The sequence below is a fragment of the Pan troglodytes genome, chromosome 11 (assembly GCF_028858775.2).
Source record: "Pan troglodytes isolate AG18354 chromosome 11, NHGRI_mPanTro3-v2.0_pri, whole genome shotgun sequence".
Taxonomy (NCBI): Eukaryota; Metazoa; Chordata; class Mammalia; order Primates; family Hominidae; genus Pan; species Pan troglodytes.
In genome coordinates, this window is record NC_072409.2 from 50,633,324 (window position 1) to 50,660,991 (window position 27,668).

At 41.5% G+C, this 27,668-nt stretch overlaps 1 protein-coding gene across 1 annotated transcript; it reads right to left on the reverse strand.

Annotated features, from left to right (window-relative positions):
* Window positions 1-2,245: 2,245 nt before the first annotated feature.
* Window positions 2,246-20,467, reverse strand: LOC100614162 (putative inactive cathepsin L-like protein CTSL3P). The gene is made up of 5 exons (XM_016962306.3): window positions 20,360-20,467; window positions 20,113-20,259; window positions 19,714-19,907; window positions 7,940-8,033; window positions 2,246-2,436 (listed from the first exon to the last, which is right to left on the reverse strand). The coding sequence occupies exons 1-5, from the start codon at window positions 20,441-20,443 to the stop codon at window positions 2,278-2,280; spliced, it is 678 nt and encodes a 225-aa protein (XP_016817795.1). The 5' UTR covers window positions 20,444-20,467; the 3' UTR covers window positions 2,246-2,277.
* Window positions 20,468-27,668: the final 7,201 nt, after the last annotated feature.

Sequence of the window (27,668 nt, forward strand, 5' to 3'; positions counted from 1 at the left end):
CTCAGGTGCATAAATAAATTCTAGAAGGACACCAGGAAGCTAACAATAGATCCAGCAATTTGAGAGGCCAAGGCGGGTGGAGCATCTGAGGTCAGGAGTTTGAGACCAACCTGGCCAACATGGTGAAACCCTGTCTGTACTAAAAATACAAAAAATTAGCCAGGCGTGGTGGCAGGCACCTATAATCCCAGCTACTCAAGAGGCCGAGGCAGGAGAATCACTTGAGCCCTGAAGGCGGAGGTTGCAGTGAGCCGAGATCACTCCATTGCACTCCAACCTGGGCAGCAAGAGCGAGACTCCATCTCACACACACACACACAAATAATAAAAAGAAACTAACAATACATGTTGTATGGGTGGGCTGGGGACTGAAGTGGATAAAAAGTTTTTACTGTCCACCTTCTTGTATTTTGGAGATAGGGATTTAAATTATGTAACTTTATTTTCTATTATAAAAAATTTTTGCCAAAATAAAAAAACTGATTCACAAAATAAAACATAAAGTAAAAATCAGTGTTTCCAACACTGTTCCCATTCCTTCCCATTGCAAAGATAATGGTTACTATTTTAATACATATGCCTCTAGGCTTTCTCTGTATATAAACCTATGTTCACCTATTAAAATACATAGACATAGTTATTTTATTCTATTTTGGCTTTTAATGGGATCATACTATGTACATTGTTCTGGAATTTGCTTTTTGCTCTCAGTGGCATATGAAGGATACATTTCCATGTTTATACCGATGGAATCATAATTAAATTTTCCCTATTGATAAACACTTGGATTTATTTAAAAATCTGTGAATATGTGACATTTAATATTTATACTTCTATGACTATTTTTATGAGATGAAAATGGATTTGCTGGGGCTGGGAATGTTTCCCTTAAAAATAATGAACAATTCCAAGTCCAAAGACAAGAATATCACATCCCTTTATAACAGTAAACAAGAGGACCCATTCCTGCACACTCTCACCAACCCTAAATATCAGCAACTTCTACGCTTTTGAAAAAGTCAATGATTTGAGATAGAAAGAGATCTTGATTTGCCTTGCATCTCATGGGCCCTAAGAGGGCTCAGCTTCTACTCCTGGTGTGCCTCTCTTGATGCTCACATCTGAGAACAAAGAGGGGCCATAGCTGGACTCCATGGAGGGGGCGTGCCTTCCCCTCCTCGGTCCTTGACTCAGAAGATTTCATCACATCACAGGAGGAGCCATGAGACATCAGTGTCGTCTAAGACAGAGGTGGAAAATGGAAATGCTGGGGCAGGGGGGGCCTGCAAGAAAGTGCCCATGAATGCTGACAGGAGTCTGGAGAGGCAGTGAGTGTACTCTTGCTAACTGAAAGGTACACTGCTTACCGAAAAAAAAAAAATCACATTCCAAAAAGTGGTCACAATGGTACACCTATCCATGGAGCAGATTTGGCCACCAGCTACATGCTGATCTGAAACAGTAGAGTCTGGTTGTCCAGAGAAATATATGTAAGTGTCAGATTTTGGCTTCTATAGAAAAAAAATCCCTTATGTACAAAATTCTAATTTTTAACTTATTTTTTTCTTGTTTCTTGTTAAGTTAATTTTAAAATTTCAAAATGAATCTTAATTTTTAGAAAGCTCATAAAGTGCTTATTTTCTCCTCACCTAGACTGAAAATGGAAGGTAATAAAAGAGTAATGATGAGTTTTCTGGGAAGCAAATATTAGGAATTTGCTTATCTTTATTTTAGTATTTATCTATGTGCATATAGATACATTTGGAGTAAAATGAAACTTAAACCTAGTATTACATTGACTGACTTGAAATGGCTATTTCGAAGGTCAAAAGTAGTCAAATGTCAGCAATGTCATATTAATCAAGGAAAAGCTAACCTGCATTCTTGTTAACTCCACAGCCAATTTATGTTAAAATGTCCAGACCTTTCCGCAGGAGGTGGGAACAATACCATTGGAGTGCTAAGACTCTTGTGAATGAGTTTGGTTGTTTTATGATCTGATTCAGGCTCTGGCTCCATCTCTCTGTTGCTTTGATTACCAACTGGGTGGGAGTTCTGGTAGCAGTTTTGGTAGCAGCCTCAACCAAGGCAAGCAGCTGTGTCTCTTACATGAAGTGTCTGCCTACAGGGGCAATGTTTTCCAAAAGTTTCTTCCTCTTCAGAGAAGCCTTTTTGGCTCTGATTGTAAATAGTGACTAGGCACTGACAGTCAAAATGTTCTGTGTTGCTCTGAGGTGTGAAACATCACCTGTTTGGTGAAGTAACATCCCATAACTGCTACACCTGGGCCTCTCCAGCCAGATGATTCCTCATGTCATGGGGCCATTTGTCTTCATCGTGATCCTCATCCCCACCACTTAGCATCTGCAGAGCCTCCTCGATAAGATGACACTGCACTTGATGCTTCCCAGAATACCAGGAAGATGAAGAGTACAACTGATCCAGTCATCTGTTGGATCTGTACATTTGAGTATGAAACAGAGCTCAAACATACCTGTAAATCTGAGCCTATCCAGCCCACACGTGGTTGAATAAACTCATTGCACCTCCCAAAAGAGCTTCACAATGGCTATTTCTGTTGCAACAGAGGATGAAGCACATGCTCTTTCCAATCAAAAGATGTTGAGAAAGGGTCCAGGTCTCCTTGGGGATCCCAGAATCAGACTGAAGATTTGGAAGGGCCTCTGTTGACCACTGAGTCAAGCTCCCCAGAACACTTTTACAGAGCCCTTGACCAGTGAATAACCATCAAGTCTCCAAAGATTTGAGGAATTTTCAGACTCCAGGGAAAATTCCATGGATTAAGAGGTGGGATTTTTGAAGACTTTCATAAAGAAATTCTCAAATCAAAACACACTTGAAATTATCATGAGAAGACTAATATACAATTTTGTTCCAGTTGGTCATCCTTAATAAAAGTGATTTCAGGTGGGCATTGGGTTGAACCAAGACCATTATCTTCCATTGTTGCCATTTGATTTCAAATTGCACCTTGCTGCTTTATATCCTCTTCAGTTCTATCTTGTACCAGATAGAGGCAGAATAGAAAGAAAATGGGTTTTAACAAAACCTATTCATGCCAACTTGAATAGTAAACACCTATCTGAGGAAAATGTCAAACTTCCTCTAAGATTTCAATAGGATTCTCCAGTTCATAGGCAGGTTATGTGTCTCCAGTATGTGGCCAATTGTTGTTTAGGAAACAAGATGTCTTTTTCACTGGAAACCCTGTTGGGAAAAGAAAGAGAGATCAGACTGTTACTGTGTCTATGTAGAAAGAAGTAGATATAAGAAACTCCGTTTTGTTCTGTGCTAAGAGAAATTCTTCTGCCTTGAGATGCTGTTAATCTGTAACCCTAGCCCCAACCCTGTGATTGCAGAGACATGTGCTGTGTTGACTCAAGGTTTAATGGATTTAGGGCTCTGCAGGATGTGCTTTGTTAAAAATGTGTTTGAAGGCAGTATGCTTGGGAAAAGTCATTGCCATTCTCTAATTTTGAGTACCCAGGGACACAATACACTGCAGAAGACCACAGGGACCTCTGCCCAGGAAAGCCAGGTGTTGTCCAAGGTTTCTCCCCACGTGATAGCCTGAGATATGGCCTCGTGGGAAGGGAAAGACCTGACCATCCCCCAGCCCGACACCCGTAAAGGGTCTGTGCTGAGGAGGATTAGTGAAAGAGGAAGGCCTCTTTGCAGTTGAGATAAGAGGAAGGCATCTGTGTCCTGCTCGTCCCTGGGAATAGAATGTCTCGGTGTAAAACCCGATCGTACATTCTATTTACTAAGATAGTAGAAAACCGCCTTATGGCTGGAGGTGAGACATGCTGGCGGCAATACTGCTCCTTAATGTACCGAGATGTCTGTGTAAAGTCAAACATAAACCTGGCCTATGTGCACATCAAGGCATAGCACCTTTCCTTAGACTTATTTGTAACACAGAGATCTTTGCTCACATGTTTTCCTGCTGACCCTCTCCCCACCATTACCCAATAGTCCTGCCACATCCCCCTCTCCGAGATGGTAGAGACAGTGATCAATACATACTGAGGGAACTCAGAGACCAGTGCCGGCGTGGGTCCTCCATATGCTGAGCGCCGGTCCCCCAGGCCCACTTTTCTTTCTCTATACTTTGTCTCTGTGTCTTATTTCTTTTCTCAGTCTCTCATCCCACCTGATGAGAAACACCCACAGACAGGTGTGGAGGGGCTGGCCCCCATCAAACCCTGCACCAAATTCTGCATTTTCTCAGTCTTTGTCTTATAATCCATCCTTCCCAGCACGCTGAAACATGAGACACACTATATAATCAACGAACAATGCATAGGTGGCATAAAATGCCTTGCAGATATACAGTTCTTTAATTTCTGACATATCCGCATGTAGTAGATAATGAATATATTATTATTTATATTTTTCTATGGGAAGATCAGAAGCACAGACTGTTCAAATTACTTGACCAAGGGCACACAAGTATCTTTCCTTTTGTGTTTCAATTATACAATTGCTTCGTGATTCTTTCTTCACGTGGTTGTTGTGAGGAGTGAATGGAATCAAATCAAGTCTGTGTGGAAAGTGCATGGGATGTGGCTTCTTAATGCAGGTTGACTATTGCTAGCATCTATTATTTGTGGTAATGATCACAATGATGATTAACATTGTTGAGAAATAATATCTTGAATTAATGATAATAATAAAGTTGAAATTAGAATTCTCCCAGCAAAGGACATGGAAATTACGGCAACAAATTCCATCACATTTTGCCTATAAAATGAGTTAATTAGTAAGTTGTGAAGAAATGCACATCCTAATTCACTACAGGTAGGAGCACACAATGAAATCACATTTTTTCAGCAAGTAGATGTATTTCAAAAAATTAGTTTTATATACTATTTGCACATCTCTATAAAGATACACATGCAAAGATATAAAGTACAGTATTATTTGTAAATGAAACATAAAAAAGTTGAAATACTCATCAAGAAGAGAAAAGGAGATTGTTAAATGAATTATGATAGGGTCAACAATGGAAAACTCTAAATGTATTGACAAAGAAAGATGTCCATGGTATAGTATTAGATCTAAAATAGAAGAGTTTTGCAGTAGCTCACTCCTGTAATCCTAGCACTTTGGGAGGCCAAGGCGGGAAGATCACATGAGGCCAGGAGTTTGAGGCTGTGGTGAGGCATGGTTGCACCACTGCATTCCAGCTTGAATGAAAGAGCAAAACCATAGCTCAAAAAATACAAGTGAATAAATAAAATAGAAGAGTTTATATTCCTTGATACCACTTATGATCCTAGACATTTTGCTATAACTTTGGATGGCAGAGAGAAGATGGATTCTTCACTCATTCTGTTAACATGGATGTTGTGCTTCCTGAGAAAGAACACTAGAGTGGTGATAGTGTTTGAGTTGACACTTCAAAAGCTACAGACTTCTAAGAGCTGCACCATTCTTGTGGTGACATGTTCTCCCTGAGTGGGAACATCAGCCCTTGATTTGGAGATCTGCATCAGGACTCATTGTGCTGGGGCCTGCAGTTCCACAGTGCAGTGATGTGACTCCTTGGAAATGGAGACCAGATACCAGGTTACCACAGGGTGAGCTAGAGCAGAGCCAGGTGACAGATGGTGGGCCCTCCTGATTAGGACAGAAACCCCTGAGTCAGTGGGGCACGTTCCATCGATGATGAAAGGGAACCAGGTAGCCCTGGTCAAATGTCTTTTGAGACAATGTGTGAACTTTTATGTAAAGCCTTTCAAGACTTCTTTTTTCTTATGAAATCTGGAGAAGAGGAAGTAGCCACACTTTCTCAGATTCCCTCTACTAGGGGGATGGAATGGCTACAGAGAAACCTCACTACTCAGGGACCCATAAATGAAAAAATTGCCCAGAGCATTAGTTCAATGAGGAGGAAAGGAGGTGCAAAGTTTATATGTCATTCAAAGGGGAAATTGATTCCCACCTACCGCCCAATTTGAGAAATGCATCATTAGGCCATCTCATTGTTGTGTGACTATCATAGAGTGAACTTACACAAATCTAGATGGTAGAGCCTTCTACACATTCAGCCTTCTCCAGCACAGGGAATGTCTCAGTGTTGGTTCATCATTGATTCCTCAGCACAAGACCTGACTTAAAGAGACTCAATAAAATTTTTCAGAATGAATGAATGAAAAAACACTGTTGCCTGAATCCAGCCATGGTGCTACCACGATCACAAATTCCCTGCCCTTTTCACCCCAACATTTCATCCCCCATTCCTGGGTGGAACAGAGTGGAGACTGCAAAGGAGGAAATGGGGTCAATACCCAGTTCCACAGCTCTGGCTGAGGGCTGGAGGTTAGGGCAAAGCTTAATCATTCAAAGCCTGGTCTCCTAGGCCAGTGTCAAATGAATCAGGCCTAAACTGATCAAGACCCTCTGCCTCACCCCTACCCTCTCTTCTCTAGTGGAATTGGGAGAATATTTGACAATTCTATTACCCTTCTTGCAAGACTTCAAATCCATTCGTGGTTCCATATGGAATTCCCAGATGAGAAAGCTTTTGAGGACAATGAAGTTAAGAAATGGAAGGAACCTGGCAGGGGACCTTCCCAAATGAGAAGAAATCAGCTCTTTTGGTTTATGATGTTTGAGGGTGTTTCCCTGAATCAAGTTAAACACTTCTCTAGTGCATTACAGTAGGATTCTAGATGAGATGAAATGGTCAAACAATAAACATGGTCAATACACAGTATCTCAACATCAACAGCATTTATTGCAGTATTTGTGTGCCTTTGGATTTAATGTCATTTCTCAAGGATATGTCCATTTCTGAGAGAGGATTTATGGAATGGCTGGTATATTAATACTCATATTATCTCAATTAATTCTTAACACAACCTTACGAGGCTACTGGAATTATTTACATTTTATTGTAGGGTATGTCATTCACCAAATTTTATGCTTACCAAAGATGAGGATGAAATTGTCTACATTCCAAAGTCAACATAAGTTGGGTAGTATATTGGATCAAAGTATACTGATGTTGCTCCTATTGGTTTCTCATTTTTCCACTGAATCTTTTAATGCAGACAGGACTGTAATGTAGAAAGGTTTTAAAATAGAAGCTTTCAAATATTCTGTAATTTTGGTTATCAAAGCTTAGTATTTCCAGTAAAATATTATTTTCCACTATCTCATCCATCTCAATCAAAATAACAAATTAGAAACAAAGCATAAATAATGTTCACTTCTTCTACAATCCAAAAGAAAAGCCAAAGAAGTAAAATAGAAATGAATGTTCAGACATACCAATTCCCCTCCTGTGACTATACCCAAGAAATTGATAAGCATATGTTAATGCAAAAATGTGTGCACAGGTGTTCCTAGCACATTATTCATAATAGCCAGAAAAGTGAAAGCAATCAAATGTTCATCAATTGATGAACGGATTAATATTCATGCAATGGAATATATACAGTGTATTCATGCTGTGCAGTATTTTCAGTCATAAAAAGGAATGAAGTACTGATGCGTGCTATAATATGAACAAGCCCTGAAAACGTTATGCTAAATAAAAGCAGCCAGACACAAAAGATCACATATTTTATGATTCCATTCACATGAAAGGCCCAGAATAGAGAAATCTATAGAAGCAGAGTGGATTATGCAAATGAAGGTAGAGGGAATTGGAACTAACTGTGGGCTATAGTTTGAATTTTTTCTCCTAAATTCCTGTTGAAACTTAATCCCCCATATGGCAGCATTGAGAGATGGGCCATATAAGGGATGATAGGATCATGAGGGCTCTGTCCTCAAGAATGGATTAATCCATTCATGGGCTAATAGATTAATGGGTTATCATGGGAATGAAACTGGTATTTTAATAAGAAGAGAAAGACAGACCTGAGCTAGCATCTTAGCACACTCAGCCCCTTCACCATGTGATGACCTGTGCCACCTCAGGACTCTGCAGAGATTCCCCACTAGCAAGAAGGCTCTCACCAGATGCACCTCTGTGACCTTGGACTTTCCAGTCTCCAGAGCTGTAAGAAATAAATTTTGTTTTGTTAGGAATGACCCAGTGTTAGACATTCTGCTGTAAGCAACAGAAAACAGACTAAGACACTGATTAATAAATACAGGACTTATTTTTGGGGTGATGAAAATGTTCTGGTGTTAGATAGTGGTAATAGTTGCATGAGATAATGAATACATTAAAAACCACCAAATATTTTGAGATGATGAGTTCTATGTTACGCAAAGTATATCTCAACAAAAGAATGTTATATACAGGCATGCACTGCATAACGACATGTCAGTCAAGGACAGACCACATATATCATGGCCAATGGTGGTCACATAAGATTATAATGAAGCTAAAAACTGCCTATCACCTACTGGCATCATATCTGTGGAAACGTTTAGTGCTGCTTACATATTTGTGGTGATGCTGGTGTAACAAACCTACTGTGCTGCCAGTCATATAAAAGTCTAGCACATACAATTGCATACACTATATAATACTTGATAATGATAATGCACAACTATGCTGTTGGATTATGTATTTACTATACTAGACTTTTTATTCTTACTTTAGGGTGTACTCCTGCCTGTAAAAAGAAAATTTTAGATATAAAACCACCTGAGGCGGTTCCTTCAGGAGGGATTCCAGAAGAAGGCATTATTATCACAGGAGATGACAGTAAAATATTATTTTCCACTATCTCATCCATCTCAATCAAAATAACAAATTAGAAACAAAGCATAAATAATGTTTTTCCCTGTGTTCCTTGCCCTCATTCCGGTAAACCCACAACCTTCCAGTGTGGGCGTTATGGCCATCATGAACATGTCACAGTGCTGCAGAGATTTTGTTTATGGCAGCTCCCTGTGTGTTACTGCCCTTGAAGCCCTTCCAGTTCAGTAAGATGTGCAGGTAGAAGATGGTAATAGTGATGACCCTAACCCTGTATAGGCCCAGGCTAATGTGCATTTGTGTCTCCGTTTTTAAAAAAAATTTAAAAAGTAGAAATAAAAATTAAAGATTGTAACAATAGAAAAACTATAATAGAATAAGAATATAAAGAGAACAATTTTTGTATGTCTGTGCAGTGTCTTTGCATATTAAGTTAAATGTTATTACAAGAGTCAAAAACTTTTAAAAATTTAGAAGTAGATAATAGAAAAAAGTGACAGAAAGTTAAGATTAATTTATTATTAAAGAAAAAAATGTTTTTTTTTTTGAAATGCAGTCTCACTCTGTCACCCAGGCTGGAGTGCAGTGGTGCAATCTCAGCTCACTGCAACCTCCACCAACCTGGTTCAAGCAATTCCTGTGTCTCAGCCTCCTGAGTAGCTGGGATTACAAAGGCATGCCACCATGCCCAGCTAATTTTTTTTGTATTTTCAGTACAGACAGAGTTTCACCACATTGGCCAGACTGGTCACAAACTTCTGACCTCAGGCAATCCGCCCGACTTGGCCTCCCAAAGTGCTGGGATTACAGGCATGAGCCACCATGTCTGACCAAAAATATTTTTTATAATTTAAGTGTAGCCTAAGTGTTGAGAGCAGGCCCCCCAAAATCTGGCCATAAACAAAATCTCTGTAGCACTATGACATGTTCATGATGGCCATAACGCCCACACTGGAAGGTTGTGGGTTTACCGGAATGAGGGCAAGGAACACCTGGCCTGCCCGGGGTGGAAAACTGCTTAAAGGCATTCTTAAGCCACAAACAATAGCATGAGCGATCTGTGCGTTAAGGACACGCTCCTGTGGCAGTTAACTAGCCCAATCGATTCCTTTAATTTGGCCCATCCCTTCGTTTCCCATAAGGGATACTTTTAGTTAATTTAATGTCTGTAGAAACAATGCTAATGACTGGCTTACTGTTAATAAATACGTGGGTCAATCTCTGTTCGGGGCTTTCAGCTCTGAAGGCTGTGAGACCCCTGATTTCCCACTTCACACCTCTCTATTTCTGTGTGTGTGTCTTTAATTCCTCTAGCACCACTGGGTTAAGGTCCCCCAGCCAAGCTGGTCACGGCACCTAGGTATACAGTATATAGTCTACAGTAATGTACAGTAATGTCCTAGGCCTGCACATTTACTTCAAAGTCACTCACTCACTGACTTACCCAAGGCAACTTCCAGTCCTGCAAGTTCCATTCATGGCAAGTGCCCAATACAGGTACATCGTTGTTTATCTTTTAGACTGTGTTTTATTGTACCTTTTCTATGTCTACGTATGTCTAAAAACATAAATGCACAGTATTGTGTTGCAATTGCCTACAGTTTTCAGTACAGTCACATGCTGTACAGGCTTGTGGCCTACCATCTAGCCTGAATGTGTAGAAGGCTCTACCACCTAGTGTGGATGTGTAGAAGGCTCTACCATCTAGATGTGTGTAAGTTCACTCTATGATAGTCACACAACAGTGAGATGGCCTGATGATGCATTTCTCAGAACATTTCCCTGTTGTTAAGTGACAAATGACTGTATTTTTAAAAAAAATACACATTAGGTGAAAATCGGTCTCTGTGTCAGTTTGGTGAGTGGTGAAGACCGAAGCTTCTGTGCTGTGAGAGGCTCAGCTTGCAGATGCACCTGCCCTCGGGGTTGCTGCAGAGGAAGGGCATCTCCCTTTGTGAGTTCCTGCAACTCCTGGAAATTAAAGCATTACTAGAAAAGTTCTCTGCCATGATGGTGATGATGGTGATGATAGGAATAGCTAAATAACTCCTAGGTACGGCACTGTTTTGAGCATTTCACATGTGCTCTTCATGTCATCTTTACAACAAACCTATGGCAGTGATTCTCAAACTTCAGCATGCATCAGAATCACACAGAGGCTCCTGAAGACTCAGATTGCAGGGCCCATTCTGTGAGTTTTTCACTCAGTAGGTCTGAGACAGGGTTCCATAATTTGCTTTTCTAACAAGTTCCCAAATAGTGCAGGTGCTACTGGTCAGAGAACCACCTTTGAGAACCACTGCCCTAGGAGATGAGGGCTCTTTTATGCCCCATTTTACAGGTGATGGTGGAAGACACTTCTTTCTTCCTCCAACTCCACCAAGTCATTGACAATTAATTCCTTGATGACATTGTCCTCTAGGTCAAACGTCCCCAACCCGTGGGCTGTGGACCTGTACTGTTCCATGGTCTGTTAGGAACTGGGCCATGCAGCAGGAGGTGAGTGGCAGACAAGCAAGCAGGACCGCCTTAGCTCCACCTCCTGTCATAGCAGCTGCAGCATTAGATTCTCATAGGAGCATGAACCCTATTGTGAACTGTGCATTGGAGGGATCTAGGTTTTGTGCTCCTTAGGAGAATCTCAGTAATGCCTGATGATCTGAGGTGGAACAGTTTCATCCTGAAACCATCCCCCCAGTCTGTGGAAAAAATGTCTTCCACAAAACCAGTCCCTGGTGCCAAAAAGGTTGGGGACCACTGCTCTAGGTTCATACAGTAGCTTTTTAGATTGGGTCCTGCAATTTAGAAAACCTTTTCCTCTCTTTTCAATCTTCACTTACTGGACCATTGTTAAGTCAGAAATTCTGTTTGGGAGGTCTAATGCTGAACACCGATTCTTTTTTTTTCTTTGCATTCCCGTTGTTAAAATCCATAGTCTGTGAGACAACAATACCCCTTGCTATAGAGGGGAAAGATCCCTGTAAAGAGAACACAAAAAAGATTTTAAAAAATGCATCACTCCCCTTGCATTATATACATCACAGGTCTGCAGGCATAGGGCAGGGGTCAGAATCTGATACTCTCCTCTCCCTTCCACCCCACCTGCTCCAGCACCTGCTCCACGTGAAATAACTCAGATGTGGGGAAATCTTCTGCTAGAGAAAGGGGCAGGTGGTGGTTCCTACCAATCCGAAATAATCAAAAAGCCAGAATCTAGTTAAAGAAAGGTTGAGGACTCCAGCCAGGGACACACTTCCAAGTTTCTTTGGGGAGTGCTCAAGGGAACAAAAGGGAGGTCTAAGTTTTTAAAGAAAAACAAAAGTTTTAATCAGGAGAGGGAGCAATTACAAAAGTTGTTCGTCAGGAATTCTCATTGGTTTACAGAAGTAATGTTGGTTAGTGACTGGCTACACATTGTGGAACTATAGAGCGTGTGGCATTTTATGGCTACTTGGCATCAGTTAATCTAGAGCCTGCAGAGCAAGTGTCTTCCAGAGATAATTATTTGGCTCAAGGGGAGAGGGACATGACTGCTATTAAGTTTTAAATGCCTTTCTGGGCCTAATCATTTAAAGGGGCTCTCATTCATTGGGTAAAACTCAATGGAGAGTCACAGAAAACAGAAAGCGCTTTTGAGGAAGTTTTGAACGGAAGCAGGAGGTGAGAGTTGGAACTGTGTGTTGGGGAATGACCTCCTGACTGGGGCCTTGGGAGGGGTGTGGTGTCTTGGTTGCTGCTCCTGTGAACTGTGGAGAAGGTCAGGTTTAGCGTAAACTGTTCCCTGTGGTCCTCCTGCAATTCTCCTAATGACTGTCAGCCCTCAGTACCAGGGTCCCATACACCCCTGCAGCACTGCTTCCTCTTTTGTTGGAGTTCCACCTCCTGAGACCAAATCCTGGCTTCCTCACTGACTAGACCTGTGCCCTTGGGCAAGCTCCGTAACCTCTCTAACCTCACTGTACTCATCTGTAAAATGGGGATGAGGGTTATTCTGATGATCAAATGCCATAATACACGACAAGGCAAATGCGATGCTTGACACGTAAGTGAGCAGTGTGTTCCCAGTTGACCACTGGTTTCAGGTGGCCAAAAACAGGTACACTGAGATTTTGGGTGAGTCTTTGGGGGTTTTCTCCCCGTTTTTCTTATTTATCTATATTTTGGTTTTGAATAATGATTACTTGTTGTATTTGTTTTTTTACCTAAAAAATTATTGAGAAGCAACAGATAAAACTGCTGGAAGGATGAAGGGTAAGGTCCTCTAAGAATCCTTGAAAACAGCCACGAGCAAGTTACTCATTGGAAGCACTAATGGAGGAAACCAAGCCACCTCAGTGGCAGGCTTACTGCTCTTGGACAAGGTGGAGGGAATGGGAGACATTATTGGTTATAAACCAGAGAGCTGGTGGGTTAATTGTTCTATCTGGTAAACATTTATGGAGTCTGCATTTGTATAACAAATCAATGGCTTTTTCATCAAATTATGAACAGGTGAGGACATAGAGACTGGAGTTTGAGGGCAAATGTTCACTCATGACTGTTCTATGCACAGTTTACCAGGGCGTCACAACAATGGTCAGTCCAAGAAAGTGATTTTTGATGCGCTTATTATGTTTCTGAGAATATGCAAGAGAAGAAGGGGAAGAACAAAAGTTTCCCAGATGGGCCACCGGTTGGCAAGCTTACATTTTAGCCAGAAATTATGCCCACCATTGACCTATTTCAGTGTGTCCCCACATATATAGAGCTCAACACACAGAAACAAGAGAGTAAGCAATGATCATGGGAACTGGTTTGGCTGAGAAGAGCATAGAAGTATAGAAGTTCCTTAATCCTACATCAAAGCATAGAAGAGTGCTCACCACAGGCAGCGTGTTGACATGGCTCCAGGTCATGTTTATGGCCCTGTGTCCCTAATCTGTCCATCTCTGCTTTAAGACTTCAGGTGACTAGCCCCGCCCTGCTCCCCCCTCCACTTGTCACATGCCCTGTTACTTTCTTGTGTTTCCTGACCATTCTATCTAAAATCTTCAGTGACATATCTTACAATATTATCCCAACAAGGGTGTTTCAGTGATACCGGGGCACACTAATCTTCCAAAACATCTTTAAGATGAATAATACCAGTGTAGGAGTAAAGGGAAGGCTTTTCCTTCACCCTCCAATGCTTCACTAAAAAGTCAACTCACACAAGGCAGATTAATTAGAGAAAAGGCATTCAAATTTGTTAAACATGTATACATGGAGACTTCAGAATGAAGATCCAACTCCCCAGTGGGATGCTGAAGCTTATATACTCTCACCAGGTTACAGACAAAGTCAGGGCTTGGATCCTGGAAAAACAGGTTATGGGAGGGGGCAGAAGAGGAATTTGGCTGAGGGGCAATAAATGATGGCTAGGGAGAGTTCGATGGGATTGAAGAACATACAGTGGTCTGGGACAAAATCTATTGGGCCCGCAGGGCAGACAGTGGTTTGTGACAAAACTCCATCCAGGTTTGTCGACAGACTTCAGTTTCTTTCCTCTTATGTGAGCTCAGTTAATGAAAGCTCAGAGAGGGAAACAGAGGTAATTATTTTCCTCTTTGGTAGGTCCGGAATTTAGGCAGATAAGGCAGCTTCAGAGAACAACTTTACCCTACAATTTGGGAGGCCATTTCTTTTTCATTCTTTCTTAGAATTTTCATCTCTCTTTTACATTCTCCATGTGTTCTCAAGTTGTTATTTTTTCCGTTAACTCTTAGCATAGTAATCATAGCTATTTTAAGTTCCTGGTCTGATCATTCTGACACCCATGACATATCTGATTCTTGTTCTTAGCCTTGTTCTGTCTCTTCAAGTTGTGCTTTTGTTAATGGTGGAGGGTGTCCAGGTTCTTGGTGTGTTCAACAAAGAATTGGACAAAACGCACAGATGAAGCAAGGAAGGAATGAATGAAGGGTTTTATTGAAAATGATAGTACACTCCACAGTGTGAGAGCAGGCCTGGGCATAGGGGCTCAAAGGCCCTGTTACAGATTTTGGGGAGTTTAAATACCCTCTAGAGGATTCTTTGGTTACTTGGCATATGCCCTATGTAAGCGGAGAGGATGAAGTAAAGTTACAAAGTCATTTACTTGGCCTATACCCTATGGAGAGGATATTTCCTGTCATAGCTGAAGTGTGAATCGGCCTTATGTTTTCTGCCTGCAGACCCTATTTTCCTGTCTCACTTTTGGCCTTTTAGAATGCCTTGTTATTTTCTTTTGAAAGAGGAACTTGATGTACAGTGAAAGAAGCTCTGATAAATGACCCTTCAGCAAAGCGGTGATGTGGTTTAGAGGGAGGAGAAGCACTCCTTAGTCCTGTGAGTTGCAGTTTTTTAACAAGTCTGTGTCCTTGTGCTATGGAATTCACAAGTGCCTCTCAGTTTTTCCCTGCTTCGATAGAACAGGGTGGCCCAAGTGGGCTGATGTTGGGTCCTGCCCTTCTCCACCTGGAAGGCTAAAGCAGGCTGGAGTTGGGTATTTCCATCTCTCAGGTCGGTTAAGCTTTGATAAAACCCAAATAGGTTAGAGTTTGGTAAAACAGTGTCTCTTGAGTGTAGGCCTTGTTAAGAAGAACAGAAAGCTCTGGCGGGTTCCAAAATTGTTACTTTTTCCTTCCCCTGCAGGAATCATAAGGGAATTCTCAGATTTTCACTTTGAGAGCCTTGCGGAGCTACTTAAGCTATGCAATCTGAGGGCACCCCAGGATCAAAGCCAGGACCGAAGCCAGGACCGAACCCAGGGCTGAGTTTTAATGCTCAGACTTCTCCACACCCTGCCTCTGGCAATTTGTCAGTTACAGCTTGGTTTTCCTTACTAGGCACTTGTCCCTGCAGAGGCCTCTGGCCGTGGTCTGTGCTCCAGTGAGTTGTGATTCTCGGTATTCCTTTCTCTCCCCAGTTATTAGGGCAATGGTTTGCTTCATGACTTCGCTTGTCTTAGGAATCTAAGAAGAGTTGTTGATTTTAAAATTTATTCAGGTTTTTATTTGTTAGTAGATGGTTACAACTTCCAAACTCCTTTCATGCTGTAATGGAAACAGGAAGTCGCTGCTAGAATTTTTTTCGGAATTGTGGACCCAAAGCCAAGTATTTGCTCTTATTTTTTACCTATATTGGACTCCCCTGAGTGCTGGGTGATTCACAATTTGTGCTGCTCTTGAATGTGACTGAAGAGGAAAGACTATAAAGCGCCAGGGAAAGCGCATTTCTGTTAAGTGCTCAACATACTGCCCGGGGTTGGGATGAGGGGATTGGGCGTGGTTGTGGGGAGTGGGGCAGCTGAAGGGAGTGGAGTTCTGAGCAGAGTCACTTTGCATCCTTACTAAAGCAGTCTCATTAGAACACTGTCCCTGGTTTATCTCCTCATTGTCCATCCCTCCTTTAGCCCTTAGCAAAGCCCTCTCCCTGTTTTTCTTGGCTGGGAACGGTAAGTTGGAGGCAACAGCCACCATCCTCAGCGAGGTTGTTTGTGACTGAGACGAGCGTGGAGCATGCTGGAGTCCAGCTGGGCAGTGCTGCTTCCTCACGCCTGTGCTGTGTGATGGACCTGCTGAGCAGCATCCGCACAGATCTCAGGAACATCAGTCCCCAAATGGGAGAATGGCCTTTATCAAGTTATCTGAGGACCGTGTGTTTCTCCCCCTCTTCTTCCTCCTTCTTCTCCTTTATCAATTCTTTAACTGTTTTCTTGAACTGCCTACTTTCTGAATCTGTTATCTCATGAAAATAGTGAATGCTTATTACTTAAAAATGGAAATAATACAGTACAAAGAGAAACTGCCCCCTCATGCCCTATCCAAGATATGACAGCTATGAACAATTGAAATCGAGGTCAGGTGCTACTTGCTTAGGCCGGCCCTGGCCCCTAGAGGGAAGCACCTTCCTAGTGTGTGCCCTGACTGTCCCTGGCTCCCTTTAGAGCCTCCGCAGTGCTGCACTTGCCCGTGGATTTGTGCCAGGCTTTGATTTGCTTGTTTATGTGGGAATAGGAGCGCCACAGGAAGGAGCCGTGAGTATATGCTTTATTTGTATGTCCTCAAGGCCAGCACAGCACCATCTCATAGGAGATGCCCAATAAAGACTTAAGGATAAACATGAAAAAAGTCTTTAAATATATTAATTATGATTTTTTTTATTTTGAGATGAAGTCTCGCTCTGTCATCCAAGCTGGAGTACAGTGGCACGATCTCGGCTCACTGCAACCTCCGCCTCCCAGGTTCAAGTGATTCTCCTGTCTCAGACTCCTGAGTAGCTGGGATTACAGGTGCATGCTACCACGCCTGGCTAAGTTTTGTATTTTTAGTAGAGACAGGGTTTCGCCATGTTGGCCAGGCTGGTCTCGAACTCCTGACCTCAGGTGATCCCCCTGCCTCGGCCTCCCGAAGTGCTGGGATTACAGGCGTGAGCCACCGCACTGGGCCAACATTGGTTTATTAACAGGATCACTCAACTTAAACACTGTGCTGGAGGCCATAGGCTTAACGGAGAGAATCAAGAAAGGCAGGTGTTTCTGTTCATCCTTTATGAATTATTGAGTCTAAACTGCACATAACTTCCATCCCTTTCAAAGAGCTGCAAAATCAGAAGCAGGAAAGGATAGGATGTCTTTCCAGCTAGATGTGCTTCGGAATTAAGAAAATGCTCAGAATTTAGAAATGTGGTGGTACAAATATTACACTAATGCAACTTGTGACAGCATCTTGATGTTATACTCAAACATTCATATCCTGTGTTCAACCTAAGTAGGGTAAAGACTTCTGGGATTTCAGAAATGTGCTTAAGGGTTTGTGGAACTGTATCCAAATGCTCCCTGCAAACAAGAATTCCCTTTTGTGTTTCAAATGTAGGGTTTTTTTTTTTTTTTTGACAATTTATACCTGTTCTTCACCAGCCAATATCTCTTGCTGTAGTAGTCCTCTTCTTCAAAGCCATAGCCGACCACAAGAGCACCCTGACTCACATATCCTCCTTTGCAGGTTGGATCATAATAAATGCCTGTGAGAGTGAAAGGAATGCTGGGGTGAGAAGCGCCAGGGGACACCCAAGAGTAACCCACCCTGTCACCCACAGGGAGGGAGGCAGCTCTAAATTCAATGAAATGGCACACATTCCAGATCAGGCCTAACAAGAAGACCTATTGTTATCAAGGCTAGGGATTTAGGCTCCCATCTAAAGCTAGCAGAAATACAAATGAGCATAAATCCTTTTGTAAAAACCTGCCCAGAGGCATAAAAGACCACTCTTGGAAAGCTTGTTACTTCACTCTAGTATGTCTAAGGTACAGAACACTGAAATCTTTGAATCAAGGGCTCTTTTCAGATTTAATAACAGAGGTAAAAAAATCTTTGGAACAATTTGAAATATCCAACAATTGGAGAGAACTTAAGTAAATTAAGCTATATAATAAATAACAATTCATAAAGCGTTATGAATTACTTGCATTCATGGAGTTATGTGCCCATGAATATAAATACTTCATAACGCTTTATGAATTGTTATTTATGGCTTGGTGCAGTGGCTCACACCTGTAATCCAAGCACTTTGGGATGCCGAGGCAGGAGGATCACCTGAGGTCAGGAGTTCGAGACCAGCCTGGCCAACATGGCAAAACCCCATGTCTACTAAAAATACAAAAATTAGCCAGGTGTGGTGGTGTGCACCTGTGATTTCAGCTACTTGGGAGGCTGAGACAGGAGAATCACTTGAACCCAGGAGATGGAGGTTGCAGTGAGCTGAGATCATGCCGCTGCACTCCAGCCTGGGCGACAGAGCAAGATTCCATCTCAAAAAATAATAAATAAATAAATAGTTATGTATTGTATGGAAACACCGGGTAGAAATATTGCATGTAGGCCGGGTGTGGTGGCTCATGCCTATAATCCCAGCACTTTGGGAGGCTGAGGCGGGCAGATCACCTGAGGTAGGGAGTTCAAGACCAGCCTGGCTAATATGGTGAAACCCCATCTCTACTAAAAACACAAAAATTAGCCGGGCGTGGTGGGAGGTGCCTGTAATCCCAGCTACTCAGGAGGCTGAGGCAGGAGAATTGCTTGAACCCAGGAGGCGGAGGTTGCAGTGAGCTGAGATTGTGCCATTGCACTCCAGCCTGGGAGAAAAGAGCGAGACTTCATCTCAAAAAAGAAAGAAAGAAAGAAAGAAAGAAAGAAAGAAAGAAAGAAAGAAAGAAAGAAAGATTACATGTATAAAATAAACTATGTGAAATCTATGAACCCAAATATTTACACCGAATTTTTTGTACCAAATAGTCCATCCTGCTTGTGTATCATGGTGGTTTTCAATTTTTCTTCCTCAATGTCTACAAAGAAAAACTCTTACCTTCTTTTTTTATAGGACCAGAAGGAATCAAGAAGTCCATAAACAACAGCAGAGATGCACCCCACAGTTGCCACAGCCTTCATTAGGGCCTTCTCTTCCACAGGGAGTATTTGCATGTACCCAGTGTCATTAGTAGCAGAATACTTGGGATTGTACCTACAGGCTTTTTCCTTTTAAAAGTAAAGGGGGAAGAGACTTGATTACCACCATCCTCCTCCTGGACAACATGAGTTAGAGCCACAACGCTCAGCAGTTTGCAACTTAGGATTTCCCAGGAAATGAAATGCTATTTGTTGACTTGAAACTAAACATTAGCTCAAGTCTCTTGAACGAGACCCTTAGGCTTACTATCCACAAGAAATTTTTCACAGTGGAGAAATGTGTATTATATGTAAAATAGTTTGTATATTCTCAATGTTACTATGTTTGGATATTCTCTATGTTATATGTTCTTGCTAACATATAGCAAGAACAGCTGTATGTTAACCACATAATCATAGAACTGTGCAAAGGCTAATAATTTATAATGACAGCACTGACAGTTTGCAGATATAGATTCTACCATCTAAAATGTGAGTTCTGAAAAAACTGTGTGTTACCTCTGAAAGCGTTCCACTTTCCAAAAGCAGAGCTGGAATGACAGCAAGATAAAGAGCTCCACTTACCTTTTCTTCATATGGAAAGGATTCCTCAGAGTCCAGGCCTCCATTGTCGGCAACATACTGGAAGCAAAATAATGGTTCTCCAAAAATGCAGCCAACATTGCCTTGAAGCCTAGAGCAGTCCACCAGGTCTGCACACTCAGTGAAACTAGTTTCTCAGTTTTCCTAACATCTGTCCTTACAGAGCCCCAGCTGCACTAAAAGCATAAGAAGATGCACACTTACCATGAGAAAAGAATAAAAAAGCTGTCATTCACAAAGCAAATAGCAAAACTTTGACAACAGCTCATCTATCTGAATACTATGAACTGCAAGTTGTTCTACACGCCACTAAAGCAAAGAGGTCGATCACCTCTTGGCTTTCCTGGGGAGATGGGAGGTCTGAATCTGACACTATCTTACCTGATCCTTCACAGCAGTCACGTAGCCTTTCTCTCTCCAATCCACAGATTTGGGGATGTCATGAAGCAGAGGTTCCTGGAGCACTTTCCCCTTCCTGGGCTTATGGTTTTGAAAGCCATTCACCACCTGCCTGAATTCTTCACTGGTCTTCAAGGCAAAGGAAATAAAATGTTGAAAAGCAAGAGATTACTTTAGTAAAGAACCGAGGACAGGAAGCACAGAGCTCGGCAGTCCACAGCACACTCACCATGTCTCCAAAGGCGTTCATGGCTGTTGTGAGGCTGTGTTTCCCTTCCCTGTATTCCTGATTGTGCTGCTGAATCATCTTCATGTTCTCCCACACTGCTCTCCTCCATCCTTCTTCATTCTAGAGGCAAATATGTAATTGATGCTCTTTATTTCTAACTAAAACTCACCGAGTGAATCTGCAGACAAAAGTGAAAAAGAAATCATGGCCAGAGAAGGCTTGACGCCTCTGGGAGATGTTCTCCAAGTCAAGAAACAACAGGAGCGTATGCCCATATCGTACTCATAATTGGTGCCATTAGGTTATTGCATTAGGTTATTGGTAAGAGCTGGCCTCTAGTAGCTACTCTTTGGCTATAATCTCCAAACACCAAGGACCATTCTCCCAGGAATCCCTCTGGATGGTTTCAGGTGCCACCAACCATGCCATATAATCTCTTGTGCTTTGCCTTCCACTGGTTCCACTGTGTGTCTAAACTGTGATCAAGTGTTAGACTAGCTGAGGCTAATCTCAGGCAAAAGACAGCAAGGAGGAGTGAAGGATTCATGTTTCAAAACCTAGGAAGGGAAAAGAAATGAAGATCTGATTAGACCAATCCTAAAAAGCCATCTTACTGCTCCCTGAGAAACTTTGGCCACCATGGTAGAATAAAAATATTTAAATTATTTTCCCATGCATTTACCTAAGGACTGTGAAAGAGGCCAAGGATCTGGTTGGAGGAAAACAGGGCAAGTGGAGGTATTGGATGGACCCACCAAAATGAAAAGCAGCCTGTCCAGAGCTGTAGGAGCTGAAACAGTTTATGCGATGATAATTTAGGTTATGAAAAATATGAAGGTACCTCGTGTGTGAGAAGGTTAAGGCAACAGCTAGGAAACCAAGTGATCTAGGTTTTGTACCAATTGTACTGAGGCCATCCAGGCAAAACCTCACCAATGGAGACTTCTAATCCCAAGTAGGGACAAAGGGATCCCCAGTAATTGGGAGGTCACTTCACACCTTGTTTTTGGCTAATACACAGCAGGAGGTGAGCTATGTTTTCCAATCTCCCCTTCTTGCAGGAAACCTTTCTGGAATGCCTTCCCAGGAGACAGTGGGAAGGAGAGCACACACTGCTCCCGCAGCCCTACATGTCGCCAGTGCTGCCAACACCTCATCTGCCTCTCCAAAACCAGGGCTCCTGGCTGAGCTCCCAGGCCAGGTCCCATGCTGCTTGCCCCCACCCTCTGCTCAGGCTCACTGTGGCCACGGGGCATGTGTGGTGGTGCAAGGAGCAAGGGGCATCTCCACCTGACTTGCAGGGGTCGAGCTTCCCTGTTCTGCCCAACCAGCCCTAGGAATACCATAGCTCAGCACCCCAGAAATGCCCCCACTCACAGAGCGGAGGTACTCGCCGGGCACCGGGGTGGCCCCTGTCCCGTCTGTACAGGCACAGTCGGTAAGTGCAGGGTCCAGGGGTCTTCAGTCCTCTGCGGCCGCCTCAAGTTTGCCAGTTTGACCTCTAAAGTCCCCCACCAGGATGCCACCCAGGCGGCTCTGTCCCCACCGCCTGCCAGCACTGTGATTGGCTGAGCCGCCTCTGGGCGTAGCCTCAGGGCACTGGGACGCAGCACCATGCAGCTCAGTCCCAACCTGTCGCAGGACGCGGCGCGCCTGCCTAGAGGACCCGAGGCAGGAGTTGGGGGCGGGGAGGTGGAGCTGCGCCATCCAGGGGCTGCCGAGTGGAGGGTCGGAAGTCTCCCTCTAGGGTCTGGATCAACAAAGCACCCGACTTAATGCGCTGGGCGAGTGATTCATGAAAAGAAGTTTAAAGCTAGCCCTGTGTGGATTATCAGCCCAACCCTGCTTTTCTTTAGTCCTAGTTCTTGACTAAAATCTCCTGCAGGGCTGAGATTTACTCTAGTCCAGTGGTTCCTCCTGTTTAGTCCACAGAAAGGTGGGGCCGGGTGGAAGAATGCAGGGCCCGCGAGCAGAAGCCTTCTCTCCCATTTAAGGGTGTGTGCAGCTGAGCTTTAGTAGAATCTGGTAGAGAAAGTCACCCCCAAAACACGCCATGCAATGGTCAAGGCCAGACCCTGGGGAGGGAGGGGACTGGCTCGGTCTCCAGAGACCGCAGGCGTTTGTCGTGCGTCGTTTCCAGTCTCCTCCATTCGGGGATTCTTCCTTCCTTCAAGTCTTTCATTAAGTAAGTGAATGAATCAGTCGACAATAATTAATGAAGCTCCTCTAACTTTGTGCTCATTGTCCTTTGCTTGGGACAGTTGGAGCATTGCCTTAGAAACTTAGAAATGTCCAGGTAGCTTTCCTAACTGCTTTTCTGAGGCCCAGCCTTTCCATTTTAAAATCTAAGATTAACTCAGTAATCTTGCTTTTACAGCAAATGGGCACAGAGTTTGACAGATATTTTTAAAAAATTATGGCCAAGCCTCTTGATGCATTAGGTAAGAAGGTAGCTGGCCGGGCGTGGTGGCCACGCCTGTAATCCCAGCACTTTGGGAAGCCAAGGTGGGCAGATCACTTGAGGCCAGCAGCTCGAGACCAGCCTGGCCAACATGGTGAAACTCCATCCCTACTAAAAATACAAAAACTAGCCTGGCTTTGTGGCGGGCGCCTGTAATCCGAGCTGCTGGAGAGGCTGAGGCAAGAGAATCACATGAACCTGGGAGGCAGAGGTTGCTGATCTTGTAGAATGTCTCCCCAGATTCCTAATCTTCACTCCTGAATCTATAATCCACAAACTTTTCTTTGAAGGCCAGAGGATCTCTTCTCGAGATCTGACCTGTTCCTTCTGCCATCTGCCTGATTTCTCCTCCTACAATAGGAAAGCACCACATCCGTAGATACTGTGAAAGTAAAATGAAGTGATTAACAGAAGCAATTGTTGCCTCCTCCAATCAGAAATGAGTTCTATACAGAATTCTTACATGCTATTTTCTTTTTCTATCTTAGCAATGATCCCAAATAAAGATCAGACCCCTTATTCAGAGGGTGAGTTAGTTCTCAACAGTAGAAGTTGGGTCCTCAGTGTATCCTGTGGATTTGAGGGGGAAAATTGGAATTGCTTGGGACCATAGCTGCAGGTCTGATTTGAGGTCAATGAGACAGGACAGAGACCAAGACAGAGAGGCAGCCACTGCTGCAGGGCTGGGTGTGGGACGGGGGGAGAAAAACAAGACACAAGAAAAAGAAGTATAAACCTCCAGAGCGCAGTGAGATATCAGCAGAAGTTCCAAAGTTTATATTGAAAAGATTCCTCTGGTTGGGGGTTTTGAAGGGATCATATAAGGAATTGGGGATTATTCCTGATTATTATTGATTATTCAGTTTTATTTCCTTTTCATGGTCTCAAATATTTTTAAAAAGAATGTTTTACCAATACCACATGGTCTCACTTATAAGTGGGGGCTAAACATTGAATGCACATGGACACAAAGGTGGGAACAATGACACTGAGGGCTACTTGTGGTGGAAGACTGAGGGGGGACCTTGATTGGAATGCCGCCTGTTGGGTACTCCACTTACTACCATGGTGAGGGGATCATTTGTACACCAAGCCTCAGTGACATGAAATTTTCCCATGCAACAAACCTGTACACTAATCCCCTGAGCTTAAAGTGGAAAAAAAAAATGTTTATGTGTGTTTCTAGAATTGGTGAATGACACAAACTATACATCTAACAAAGGTCTAATATTGACTCTGTAAGGAATTTAAACAACTCAACAAGCAAAAACCAAATGACCTCATGGAAAAATGGGTGAAAGATATGAACAGACACTTCTCAAAAGAATACATACAAGTGGCCAACAAACATATGAAAAAATGCTCAACATCACTAATCATCAGAGAAATGCAATTCCAAACCACAATGAGATACCATCTCCCACCAGTCAGAATGGCTTTTATTAAAAAGTAAAAAAATAACAGCTGCTGGGGAGGCCGTGGAGAAAAGGGAACACCTATATACTCTTGGTGGGATTGTAAATTAATTCAGCCACTGTGGAAAGCAGTTTGGAGACTTCTCAAAGAACTTAAAACAGAACTACCACTTGAACCAGCAATCCTATTACTGGATATATATCCAAAAGAAAACAAATCATCTACAAAAAAGACACATGCATTCACACATTAATCGCAGCACTATTCACAATAGCAAAGACATGAAATCAACCTAGTTGCCCATCGATGGATTGGATAAAGAAAATATAGTACATATACATCATGGAATGCTATACAGCCACAAAAAAGGAGATCATGTGCTTTACAGTAACATGGATGCAGTTGGAGGCCATTATCCTAAGTGAATTAATACAGGAACAAAATCAAATACCACACATTTTCACTTATAAATGGGAACTAAACTTTGTGTACTCATGATCATAAACATGGCAACAATAGAAACTGGGGACTACTAGAGGAGTGTGGGGGGTGGGAACAAAGGCTGAACAACTAACTATTGGATACTATGCTCAGTATTTGGGTGACTGGATCCTTCATACTCCAGACTTCAGGATCATGCAATATACCCAGGTAACAAACCTGCACATTTACCTTCTGAATCCAAAATAAAAGTTGGAAAAAAATCACATCTACCCCATAAATATGTACACTGTTATGTATTCACAATAATTAAAAATGTAAAAAAAAGAAAAGCCCATCAATTCTCCCCAATCTAACTTAATGAAAAAAAAGTATCAATCACCACCTGCTGTTAATATGATTGTCTACCTGGAAAGCCTAAGATAATCAATTAAAAACTATTAGAACAGAGAAGAATTTAGAAAGATGTCTGAACATGCATAAATACACAAAACAATCACTTTCCCAATTACGCATCAATAATCAACTTAAGTATATCATAGGGGAAAAAGCTCCTCCTTAAACAATTACAGAAGTGTAAAATGCTAGAAACAATTCAATTACAAATACTGTACATTTCTCACAATGATTATAGAAGAAGATCAGGGTAGAAGACTTCTGGACCACAAGACCTACATTTAAGATGGGCCAGTACATCCTATGTTCATTTATAGGTTTAATTAAATTCTAATACAAATTTTAGTGGGAATTTTGTTTATATCTAAAAACGATTGGTAAAAATAATAAATGAAAATAGTCACAAGTATTTTTAAGCTGTGTTGATGGGAATGTTTTTCTTTCAAAGAGTAAAATATTTTTAAATGAAGTGGATCTCAACTGGGTTTTTGCTGAGAATTAAGTTGGCCATTTATATCAAGTAGTTTTAACTTTATAATCTGGTAATTCTGCCTGAATTAACATAATAAAAATTTTCAGAGGTGCAGATGGTTTTATGTAGAATGATGTTCATCATTAAGATGTTTATAATATTGTTTCTAAAGTTTCCAGCAATTGAAATTCATTAAATCGATGGTGATACATTTTTAATTAGAATACAATTCAGTCATTGCAGTTATGAAGAATCTTTAATAATGTATGCAGCATATTGTATTCTCCAAAGATGGCTGCAGAAATCTCTTCCAGCCTGTATGCTGTTCTGTACTGTGACGCTCCTGCTTGTCTTCAAGAGGTGGAATCCATTTCTCCTTCTTATCAAATGTGGCTGGGCTCCAATCCACAAAATCATGAGCAAAATAAATTGTCTTAAACCACACACACACAAAGAATTGGTGAATGAATGAACTTCGTTATTTTAATTCCTGAGATTGTTCACTGAAGCATTGTCACCTGATTTAGGATTAAAAATCTGACACTGAATTTATCATAAACGATAAGGTGCAAGTCTTTTGTCTCCTAGACATGATCAAGCAAGGAAACACCCAGGAGGCACAGGGCAAAATGCCCTCCCAGAAGCTGGTGGGGTAGGAAGATGCTGAGGCCCAGTCTGTTTCCAGCAGCATACATTCTGTGTGATGACAGAAAATGTTTTGTTTGAGCAGACTTTAGTCAGGCTTCTGAATGTTGTGCTAGACTCATCTATGCACTTCCTTGAGAAATTTCAGTTTTAGCAAAGAAACCTGCTAAGTCAGTTTAGCAAGAATCCCCATTCCTCATATCTGATCAGAGTCCTCAGCCTCCCCCATCCTCCAGGTGATGTCAGATAGCCTTGGCTTGTCCTCAGCGAGAATCCTGTTAGGTGAGTTTAGCCAGAATCCTCCCTTACCCCTGATGTTTGCACATAGTCATTTCCCATCCACTGACCCCGCCCCCCACCCCACCCTTTTCCTTGGCTATAATTTCCTGCTTGCCCATGCTGTACTCAGAGTTGAGCCCAGTTTCTCCTTCTCATTGCAAGACTTTCTTCCAGTGGTCCCCATACCTACCTCAAGGACCTAAATAAATTATTTCTTATCATTCTGTAACAGGTATCATTTAATAATTTTTTTTTTTTGAGATGCAGTCTCAGTCTGTCACCCAGGCTGGAGTGCACTGGCGTGATCTCAGCTCACTGCAACCTCCGCCTCCTGGGTTCAAGCGATTCTCCTGCCTCAGCATCCTGAGTAGCTGGGACTACAGACACGTGCCAACACACCTAGCTAATTTTTGTACTTTTAGTAGAGATGGGGTTTCACCATCTTGGCCAGGATATATATATATATATGTATATAATATAATATATTATATACGTATATAACATATTATATATATGTATATAATATATTATATATGTATATAATATAATATATATAATATATTATATATTATAAATATATATAATATTATATATTATAATATGATATATTATATATTATATATAATATATTATATATTATAAATTATATATTATAATATATAATATATAATACATTGTAATATATTATATATTATAATATATAATATATATAAATATATATAATATATATTATATATAATATATATTATATATAATATATAATATATAATATATATAATATATATTATATATAATATATTATATATAATATATTATATATAATATATATTATATATATTATATATAATATATAATATATATTATATATCATATATATCATATATATCATATATAATATATATTATATATGATATATATTATATATAATATGTAATATATAATATATTAAATTACATATTATATATTATATTATATAAAAATATATTAAATTATATATTATAATTATTTCTGCTCTTGATGGGCATTTCAAATTTTTTTGTGTTTCATTTAGGAACAATACTGCATTGAATATCTTTGCACATGTATCTTTTTCAATGTGTGCAGATATAATTACCATATTAATCCCTAGAAATGGATCAGCTTGCTTACAAGAGTTATTCCATTGTGTGCTCATGCCTGCAGTGAATGAGGATGCCCGT